At 34.2% G+C, this 12,102-nt stretch overlaps 1 protein-coding gene across 6 annotated transcripts in view; it reads right to left on the minus strand.

Moving 5' to 3' along the window:
- Positions 1 to 12,102, minus strand: part of LOC126827047 (zinc finger protein squeeze) — an 81,845-nt gene that overhangs the window by 43,184 nt on the left and 26,559 nt on the right. For 5 of the 6 annotated variants that reach the window (XM_050556216.2, XM_050556215.2, XM_050556217.2 and 2 more), the window contains exon 3: positions 5,548 to 5,849. In XM_050556216.2, the coding sequence (XP_050412173.1) occupies positions 5,548 to 5,849 (302 nt within the window). Of the gene's footprint in view, positions 1 to 5,547; positions 6,059 to 12,102 lie in introns of those variants that run through there. The other variant, XM_050556220.2, reaches the window with a different exon arrangement.

The following is a 12,102-nucleotide window of genomic DNA, read 5'->3' on the forward strand; positions in this document are numbered from 1 at the left end:
GGATCTAAATGGACTGACCAATTTTATCCGAGTTACCATAGATCCAAGTTAGCCAAAGACCCAGTTCAGCTCTGAACACAGGTCTCATTATCTCCCTGTACGTTCAGGAACTGTCATATTGAATCCTTGTCGAAATAAAATCGGTTCCTAGTCAATTTTACCGCGCAACTCTTTACTGCTAAACGGTCATGTGTCAGTCTCTGTGAACGCCTGAACAATGTAAAGGAACATTTTAGTGAGAAAAAAAGACCTTGCTTACCTCGCTAGAATCAGTATATGCGTCCCCTTCTGCTAAACGGCTTTGGTGGTCGCCATTGATGTCTAGATGTGGGGTGGCGTACTGATTTACGTGGCTCGGCCATATAAGAGGAAACGAAATGTAGGTAAGCTGGGGTGGGGAAAAATTAGAATAGTTGAAAAGCTGAGAAACTTGAGTCAATTATTGCTTTGCCTCACTCAATTACAATCAAATTTTTTCAAAAATTCCAATTTCGTTTCGTCTTATATGGCCGAGTTGTGCAAATTTGTGAGCTGCCCTGCATTTGGATTTAAATGGCGTCACCCAGGCCGTTTGGCGGAGGGGAATGTATTTTTAACAGCATGTTGTGAACATACTGCTGATCCGACTTAGGTGAAGGAAAAAAGCTGGAATTAGATCAAATGGACCGAACATTTTGATCCGAGTTGAGCAAAGATCTGACTTAAGTGCAGAAATTTAATAAGAAAAACATACAGGATCAAAGGGTCCAAACGATTTTATCCGAGCTGAGCGAAGATCCGACTTATACGAATCCGACTTATGCGAGGTTTACTGTATTATGCGATAAAAATGCTTAAAAGATTCAAAATACAATTTTAACATAGAAAAGCGACCATGATTGACTCGTAATAACTATTTGAGGATTCTGGAAGATACGCAAAAATATAATGAACGAGTGGCAACAGCTACACAAATAATTTTCAGGTCACGGAAATATTTAAATGGTTTTTAAAATCTGATAAAAATTATGACTTCTAGAGGGCTACAAGCTAAAAACATAATTTTTTTAACAATCAAGAGCCATAACCCAGGAAGGTAAGTTATGATATGCACGAATATAGAAAGGACACCAGATTTTTGGGATATAAACACATATTTTAAGTTTCATCAAAATCAGATCAAAATTATGCCCTCTAGAGGGCCCACAACCTTGATATTCTATACTTTTACACTATTTGTGTACAAAGAGTGTCCATTTTGTAGGACAGTTTTAGTCCGATTTTCACAAAATTCAACCTCAGCCATTATAAAGGTGTAACCCTGATATATTCAAACGTTTTTTTTAAATGGGATATAAATTGTGACGTCTTCTGGTACCACAAGCTAAAAACAGAGATTTTTTGTATAATCAGGGGCCATAATCCATGAAGTTATAGTCTGATACATGCCAATATCAAAAGGAACCGAGATCTTTGAGAGATAAACCTATCTTTCAAGTTTCGTCAAAATTAGATAAAAATTGTGATCTGTAGACTGTCCACAAAAAAATTGTGGACGGACGGACTGACTGACAGGGGCAACGGCAATATACATCCACATGAAAATGTGGGTGTATAAAAATTATTCCATAGTTAATTGTTTTATGTTATTAGGGGTTAAGGAATCAGGAGTTTATGAGTACACATCCTGGCTGTGTATATGGTAATTAAGAAAATTTCTAATATGCATTCGGTCACTGTGACATCACTGGCGTTTGAGCAAATTAAGAGTGTTTATAATAATTGGCAAAGTTGTTTTTTACAGGAGGTCTACATTTGTGACTTTGAGTGAACATGGCTCAATTAATTTTAATCAGATTGGTGTGAACATGCCATAAAGTGTACATAGTAACCACTGGCTATAAGTACATAAAATTTTGTATGGACATTTTATGTGCTCTTTGAGTACATATTTGCATTGATTAAGCAACAAATGTCAATGGCATATTGCTACCTTAAGTCAAGTTAACTTTTTTCTTAAACCCAAGACTAAGTATATCCAAATTGGTATATCATTATAAAGTATTGTTAATTACAATATTACTGTCAACACCACACCATTCTGCTTCTACACCAAACCTATCTAAATACATATACTCTTCAAAAAAAGTAGGGGATATTCAGAAACAATACAAAACTGCAGAAATGCACTGTGGTTTTATAAGAGGTAACCAGTGTATGTTAATAACAGGCCAATTGCCTACACATGAACATAAATAGTTCATGTGCGGCTTATCTGACGGCCCCATTTCACTCGCAAAGAGATACACTGTCAAAAGTGAAAATGGACGTTTTTGATTTTTGTCTTACTAATGAGTAATTGCTCCACCAATCCGCAGACATTCAGCAATTCGTCATGGCATGCTCCTAATCAACCGTCCAATCATGATTTGGGGCAATCTGACCCACTCCTCTTGCAGTGCCACTGCCAATTCTTGCAGTTTTGTCAGTTGATGTTGACGTTGACGAACAAGTCTCCCCATCATGTCCAAGACATGCTCTGTAGGGGAAAGGTCAGGACTCAGGGCTGGCCAAGGCATATGGACAATATGGTGATGCTGGAGGTAGTCATTCACGACACGAGTGCGGTGGGCACGGGCATTATCATCTTGAAAGATGAAACGTTGAGCACAGGGCAGAACTATAGGTGCCAGGATGTGGTCACGGTAGTACACACTAGTGACCCTTCTGCCAGTCATGGTGATTCCTCCCCACACCGTAACAGACCCCCACCCGAATTTGTCATGCTGTCTGATGTTAATTGGTGAAATCCAGAGTATATCTAGACTCATCTGAGAACATTACACGCGCCCATCGACGATTACCCCAATTTCTACGCTGCCTACACCACTGCCGCCTGTTTGCCATGTGCTGGCGAGTTAATGGAGGAACAACGCGCGGTCGTCACACATGCAAATGGGCTGCATGTAGCTGATTTCTAATCGTTTGGGGTGTAACTCGAATTCCTGTAACTTGGTACAAGTTTACAGAAAGCTGATTGGCCGTTTGTCCTCGATTTCGCAGGACCTGTGTACGAATGTATCGATCCTAGACTTGTGTAGTGGCTCTAGGACGACCTGAACGAGGTCTATCATCAGCATTTGAAGCATGCCAATAGCACGTAGACGTTCATCATGTTGAAGACGTCTCATTGCAAATTAAACGTAACACACTAAAGCAAAGATACGCTTAACAGTAAATCTTATGCAAGAACCGATAGGAAAGCAAACATGGATAGCATAAACCAGCACTCGGCAGTTTTCATCAACCCTTCCTTGAAGTGTCAAATTTGACAATGAACCCCTCCCACGTGTATGGTGCTATTGCGTGTCGCACGTGCAGCTCAGTGGTTCTGTTGGGGCGATAAGTTCTTCATCTGTGAACTTACTCTAAAAGCACGTCAAGTGTCCATGACTATTTAACATATCACAACCTGCATAGGTATTTGCATTTCAATATCCCCTACTTTTTTTGAAGAGTATATTAACATTCATTTCTAATGGAAAACCTATCTGAAAATACAGCAATAATTACATATAACAGGTTTTAAAATTAACTTTAAAATATACATATCCATAATTCTGTAATTTGAGGTGCAGGGACATAATATTATATGTTTGTTTTTTTTAGCTGGTTTTATTCTAACAAGTAAATATATTAACATTTCTGATTCAAAAACCCTTTTCAATGATATATGACTTTCCATATGGGAGATTATAATCCAGATATGATCACTTGAAGAAAGGCTGGATAATGCTGGTTGAGTAGAGTTGAACAAATACTGCCCAATATTTTAAGGAAATGTTGCCAGGCAACAAAACATATGCCCACAGCAGCTAAATCGTCCAAGCTTTCGAAAAGGGTTGTCACATATTTATTCTTTTGTAGGTAATTGGGGGCATTTACAAGAAAATTTCATACAGCTAAGATTATAATTTTCATCATTGGAGGGTTCACAAGATCCTACAAACTGAGACAAGGGTCTTAACACTACAGAAATTGTTGCAATTCAACATGCTTTTTCGATTTTACTAATTTAAATAATGCTATAAATTTCATACAGATCGGATGATAGCTTTTGTCATTCGAACGTTCACAAGGTTCAACAAAGTAAAACAAGGGCCATAGCTCTAGAAGTAATTGACAGAAATTGATGAAATCACACAGGCTTCTTTGTTTCACTAATTCAAATGATGCATATACATTTCATACATATCCGATGATCACTTTCGTCATTCGAGCATTCACAAAGTTCAACAAAGTGAAACAAGGGCCATAACTCTATAAGTAAATATTGGAAATTGAATATACTTCTTTGTTTCACTAATTTAAATGATGCATATAAATTTCATACAAATCGGATGGTAACTTTTATCATTCGAGCATTCAAAGTCTTAACCACAGGAAACCTCCATAATATAGCTCTTGTGGCTTACAGTTTGCCACTACTCCGGCAATATCTCATTTACCAAAAAAAAAAACAATTTAAGGGGTTTCACCTCAGAAAACCTCCACACAGGCTCTTGTGTCCTATGATTTGCTACGAACCACAACCTATGCTCCTCCATAAAAAAAAATTTGAGTTGTTTCAATATGGGAAACCTCCATAAGGGCTCTTGAGTTTTAAAATATATGCCCCTCCACCCTGATTATTTGTGGGCATTAACCATGGGGAACAGTTACAAGGGAGCTTGTATACTATGGTTTGCCACTACACAGGTAATATCTTATTTCAAATTTTACACACACCCCTCCCACCAATCAATGAACTTTAACTATATATGGCCCTGATCATTTTCCACCCACCAATCTACGAAAAGAAATAAAAAAAAGCGCCAAAATTATTTTTTACACAGTCCATTAATTTTAAACTGATAGTAAATTTACCAATTAGCTAATAAACAAAATATTGTTTTAATGTATCACGATATAGCTTAATATAATATTTCAAAATAATAACTTTTATTCAATTTCAACCAGCTGCATACAGCAGGCATTAGAAATGGAATAACATAATAAAAAAGAAATCTTTCTTGATCATAAAGTAGGAAATCTAGTATTAAGTGTTCATAAACAAAGCACTGATTTCCTGTTCTTAATTCTTTTTCTCCATTTTATTCAAATAACTCGTGTTTCTAAGCTAACAATCAGCCGTAATATATTAAATACTTCCCCTCACAGCGTGTGGTGTGGTTATGTCAAAGTACATGCACATAGATATATCTTTACTGTGGTATATTCACAGCCAACTATTCAAATAGCTAAATCCACATTTTTTACCCCACAGCTTAGTGTAGGTCATGCTTGATAAAGCAGATTTGTAAAATTATGTACATGTTATAGGACTGTGGGAATATCTTAAAATTAATATATAGACATGTCATAAATCATCTGAATCTATTAATTTACATATCTGTGAGAAAAAAAGGGATTTTTTTCTACCCTGTATTTGAAATTATATTACACTGAAAATATATATTATTCATTATTGTGGAAAGTTTATGAAAAACAAAAAAATAGCAGACTTACCTGTATGTATTCTGACATGTTGTTGAAGATGTGAAAGTTGTTTAAAACATTTATCACAGTATGAGCATTGGTGCCTTCGTAAACCATTATGAACCAAGTCATGCTGACTTAACTGCTGCTTACTCCGGAACGGCTTCAAGCATGTCGGACAATGGTGCATTTTATCCCTGGAGGATGTTGGTAGAAGACTGTTTTGTTGGGCGCCGTTGTCATTTTGTGGCTGTGACTGTGACGTCGACACTGGAGGGGGTGGCAGTGGTGGTAAAGGTGGAAGATCTTGATCCCCTTCTCCCAACTCCTCCCTGTTGGCAGACATTAACCAATATGTCAAAAATAGTTTAAAATTCTGAAAGTATGGATCCATCCCAGCGAGCATATGTTAAAAGAAGACAGCTATACATAGATTGCTATTCAGTCAGCTAGACCTGCCAATCTGCTGCATAAACTCCCAACAACCTATTTACGTCTTTGAAAAAAATATGCAGACTGAAAAAAAATTGCTTTCAATCATAAACCTCTCTGTTATTAAAAAAAAATCCTTCCTTTCAATAGCCTATTTTTTATTGAACGCAGCTGTTGTGTAATGCAGTATTGAGATTGGACCACTGCTAAATTCATGTTCTAATTAAACCATAATAAAGAATGTTTATTTTCTTTCGGTATCAAAGCCGCCGAGAGAAAAAATAATAAAAAGGGGGCAGACTGACTAGTGTGAAGACTGAAGTGTATTATGCGTTGACCTGCCGAATATCTTATGATAATTTGGCAGCATGTAATTTGAATGCATGTTATGTGGGTCGTGTTATTTTTTAAAACATACCCTACGAACAAGACCAGTCATTCAACTAATAATCTCTATACAGCCGTGTGCAGTTATATACCAGATCAACGAATAAATATAGATATTTTTTTAAGCCTGTCTGAAATTGCATCTGTTTGATATAGTCTGTTTTTTTTTATTATCTGTTGCTATGCAACTAACTCTCAAATACTGAATAACAATCAATAAAAAAATAAAATTCTTGTCATATGAAGTGATTGGAATGCTTTTTCATAATTAAATATTCAAATCTTTGTCATTTAATAAAATACTTGTTTAACCTGTGTCTTAAAAGATTTAAAATGAGTTAAAACTGCTTTAACTGAATAATTATAAGAATATAATCTGCATGTTTATTCGTAAAATACCATAAAGCAACATTTAAGTGACACATTAATTCTATATGCATCAAAACTGTTACATATGATATTCTTTTTTTGTTAATAAAACAAAGTGTATTGTTCACCATGCCATATCAATTGATTTTTAAATATGCAACAGAAATGTGAATAATCAATGGATTTTATTTATAATATTTTATAATCTATTGATAAAATATGTACAACATTGTAACATATTCAATAATACTTACCAAGTTTGGTGCTTGGTCATGGAGTGTACTTTCAAATTTATATATTTCAATGACTTAAATTAGGACTTAAAAAGATTTTTCATTGATATGACACAGTTTAAAAATATGTGTATACTGGAGAAGCTAACCCTAAGCTTATGGTGTGATATTTCAAAATAGTTTTCACTGGATTCCTCAAAAATGAAAGTCTTTAAAACTGTGTATAAATAATGATACATATAATAAATCACTTTGTTTCAAGATTATAAAGATACTCTTTTGTTTCAGAAAACTGTCCACCCGCACCCTCCATTTTTATAATTAAACGGTAATAATTGCATAGAGGTATAATTTGTTCACCATATAGCCATGAATATATCTATTTCAACTCACACATGTCAGCCTGACATAACCCATAAAATTTATGACTAAAAAGTGAACGACTCATTCTGAAGCAAGCGAGCGGAGAAAAAAAAATCCAAATAGATGTAAGATTATTGATTCGATAAATCCTTATATTATTTCTATATATATGCAGCTCTTTATTATAAGCATTTGTATAAATAAAGACAAACTATGTATATGCTGGTCGTGTTCTGCCCTGAACAAAATCAGAGAAAGATATTAACTAGTCAGTTCTCTCATCGTGCACTATATGTACTAGGTCAGCTTGCCCTGGTCTTTTTTCATCTTTTTATGAGATAATTTGATATAGTAGGCTTTAACAAACACAGAGTGCAGTTAGACAATTGGTGACATTAATAACTGAATATCCACGATTCCTCATTGAAAGAGGTTTCAAAACGAAACAATCTCTGATCCTAAAATTATAGAAAATAACCTATGATTACATCTTATAGAGGTTAATTTTTGATAAAGTGGCTTGGTTACATGTGGGTGATCAAAAGTAATTTTCTATTTTTAACCACAGCTGGGAGAATATAGTCTGCACTGCAGCACAGCTTTAGTGAAGATTTACTTTCCACAAACTCGGGAAGAGATGCAAGAATTTAATTCTGATGTAACAAAAATGGTATTTTCTTGATATGGGTCAATTGGGGAAAAGAATGCATTGTACATGTAGAAATATAATATATTGATGCCTAACATTTTCTACTCCATTAATATAATATGAGTAATAAAGCAGATGTATAAATTCAATATTAAAACTTAATATTTATATTAATCAATAGCGTTTTTCAGGGGATTTTTTTTCCCATTTTATTGTTTATTTGTCAACAGTAAAGTCTGACAGTTTGGATGCACTGGCAATTTAAGCTGCTGATAGTGATATGAACTTTTGGGACATCTTAATCCAAGCTAAAATTTTATCAAATTGGTCACTTAACATTCAATTAAGATAGAAAAAAAATATCAAAAGCAGATAATCTCCCAACTTGGATTCAATTGGATAAAAAAGAGGCCTATCAAAATATTATACCCAATGCTTATAGGTGGCCCTGTCTTGTTTATATCCCTTAAATGGCGATCAGCAGTTTTCAATTTTAAAAAATTCTGGTACATCACTCTTCCAACAGTCAAGGGCTGCATTTAATGGCAAATTACACCTTGTCTTATTTGGCGACAACCATCTATGTCGGTGCCTACAAAGATTGTTTTTTATTTAATTTTTAGTTTTAGCTTGATAAAGATGGTCCACCTATTTCTATAATATAGACACTGAAGACATCTATACAAATCAACCTTTAGACATCTCTATTAAAGAGCTATTCTTTAGTATAATTTAGTATCACTAAATTTAAAGTTATACACAAATTGAACAGATTTTACCAATTCACAGGGAAAAAGAGAAATTGTGACATATGACATCACTACATTACTCTTTAAAGATACATTCCCACAAAAGTATTATCGGGGAGTTATTTCCAGTAAAAGTATGCCAATTTTTGTAAATATGGCAAGCAGATAAAAATAAATTCTTGGGGTATGGGGTAGTTTTTACTGATTAAAATCTACTGAGAGGGATTTTTTTTAGCAAACTTTTGATATCGGTAAATAAATTAGATTGAAAATGTTTTAGTACAAATATTTTAAGTTTTAATTCTTTACAAAATCTTGCCAATATAAACCATAATTTATTCAGGGAGTTTAAAAAATGGTCAATTATTCACCCTTTTAAATGCTCCAGCTGAGTCCCTGAGGTACAGAAATCCTAATCTAAATCCTGACCACCTATATAATACCTAATCTTAGTTGAAATCATATAAGCAGTTCTGAACAAATCTAAATCTCCACCAACCAAAACTAATTACGTATCCTTCTGAAGAAGACGTAAAAAATATAAATTTATTCCGCCAGATACAGGTTAGCTGGACAAACAGAAAGGATGTCGTAAGATTTTTTCAGTAACAAGTAGTGTATAAAAACTTTACTCCAGAATGCGCAAGATGGCCAATAATCATTTTCCTTATCTAAATTTAATAAAAATATGGACTTCAAAGTGTTTAGATGCCATCTTGAGAATATGTTTGTGGATAGAAATGAAATACGGTTCTTAGAGAAACTATATAGCCATGCAAAACGTGGAAATACGCACACACTGCAGCTATGTCCGAAAAGAAACTTGGATGCGGAACAAATATAATAATAAGGATCTAGGATCCTTAAGAAATCTAATGTCTACGGTGTTCACAGATTTTTCTGAACAAATAAGGCCTCTGAACACTGAATAAATCGATAGGGTTCATCCTCCACTCATTTAAATAAAATCTGTTAAAAATCGTAGTCTAAAATGCACATTTTAAATCTAGCACTGTAAGTTGTGTTCACAAGATATGACATTTTGGTTATCTGGGGTCATAACTACCAAAAAATACCAATTTTTATACCAGCTATGTTCCAAACTTGGCCCAAAAACATGATAATAAAAGTGCTAATGACAACAAAAGTTGAATTTTCTCAGTTATGGCTGGATTGATTTTTATCAAATTTGGCATGAACAATGCTAAATGCAAGTTCAAGAAATGTGAGGGACACTTTTTGGCTATAGACCGTGGTTAGTTTAGTATCCATGGAAACGCCAAAAAATGATGAGTTTCCTTGCTAAAATGAGATATCCATAATGTCTCCCTTAGATCAAAAGTAGAGATTATAAGCAACATTTCAACACCAAAAACGTTAAAAAATAACTACTAAAGTATTTTAAACGAGTTTTTATAATTTTCGGTAAATTCTTTGAATACGGCCACAAGAAGTTTTAACATACAACAACTCGGATGTAAAAATTAAACATTTATTTCAGTGCACTACTCCGCTGCTCTCAAAATCATTTTATACATTCAACAAGCGGTTGCCATGCAAGATATGCCCACATTAATTGCAAGAGATGGACAGAAAACCTGCTAAAAAAACAAAGTGACTTTTTGTACAATCAGGGGACATATTAAAATCAGATAAAAATTCTGACCCCTAGAGGGTCCACAACCTTGGTATTACATACTTTTACACTATTTGAGTACAACGAGGGACCATTTTGTCTGGCAGTTTCAGTCTGATTTTCTAAAAATTCAAACTCAACTGTCATGAGGTTGTAAAACTGATATATCTAAACGGTTTTTTAAATCGGAAAAAAATTATGACCTCTAGAGGGTCCACAAGCTAAAAATGGATTTTTTGTACATAATTCAGGAAGGAATGAACCAATATGCGTGAATATCGAAAGGAACCAAGATCTTTGAGATATAAACATATATTTTAAGTTTCATTAAAGATACATTCCCGCGTACAAACTTTGTGATTTGATGATATATTTGGAGTAAAAACTTATTCAAAGTAACCAATCTATCAAAAATTTGCTTCAATTCCCTCTCAAAACTTTGTATTCGCTGGGGATACCTATAGCTATAAGTAAGCTGTTGTTAGATGCAATGTCTATCAACTTAGCTTCATTGTTTGAGGGTCCATGTTCAGAATGTATTTATCATTACTTATTCTACATTTACCATACATATTGAGGCCTAAGTAAATTCTTAATTATTTCTGTCAACTTCTTTTTCCGACGTTTAATTGAAAAGTCTTTTGTACGTTGACACCCAAAACCGCCTAACCATTTGATCAAGAAATAATAACCGCTCCCTCACTTAAGCTGGCACACAATAAGCTGGCAGATAACAGTCGGGTTGCCAGTTAGTGATACCCTAACAATTTTGCCCAGTGCTTGCACCATGGGCATTTTTCGGATAATCCAAAATGTTTCTAGTAAGATTGGGTGTCTATACTTTCCATATTATACCAAATTTGACATATGACCTGATAAATACTTTTCTGGGAAAGTATCTTTAAAATCGGACAAAAATTGTGACCTCTAGCAGGTCTACAACCTTGGTATTACATACTTTTACAATATTTGCGAAATTTGAACTCAATTATCATAAGGGTGTAACAGTGATATATTTAAACGAGCTTTAAAATCGGAAAAAAATTGTGACCTATAAAGGATCCACAAGCTAAAATCGTGATTTTTTCTTACAATCAGGGGCCATAATCCAAGAACTTACGGTTCAATATGTACGAATATCAAAAGGAACCGAGCGAGATCTTTGGGACATAAACAAAAGTTTTAAGGTTCATCAAAATCGGATCAAAATTGTGACCTCTAGAGGGTCCACAACCTTGATATTCCATACTTTAACACTATTTGTGTGCATAGAGCGGCTATTTTGTCCAGCAGTTTTACGAAAATCAAACTCAATCATTATTAATGTTGTAACGGTGATATATCTAAAGGTTTTTTTAAATTGGATAAAAATTATGACCATGTACAATCAGGGGCCATAATCAAGGAAGTTGCCATCCGATATGTGCAAATATTGACAGGAACCAAGCTCTTTGGGTTATAAACATACATTTTAATTTTTAATCTAAATCGAATAAAAACTGTGACCTCTAGAGTGTCCACAAGCTAAAAACATGATTTTCCATACAATCAGGGGCTATAATACATGCCAATATTTACTTGAAAATACAGACATTTGTATGTGTACAAATATTTTGACTGAAATTGATTATGGATTTTATAGTTTCTTCATCTAATTGTCTACCTAAATATTCAATCTGATTAAAAATACAGATCTATATTTCGTTTCGTTTTTTATACTTTCGATGGCCTACACTACATGAAGATCTGACAAGTTATAGCGATAGG

Source organism: Patella vulgata, chromosome 7 (assembly GCF_932274485.2).
Source record: "Patella vulgata chromosome 7, xgPatVulg1.2, whole genome shotgun sequence".
NCBI classification, from domain to species: domain Eukaryota; kingdom Metazoa; phylum Mollusca; class Gastropoda; family Patellidae; genus Patella; species Patella vulgata.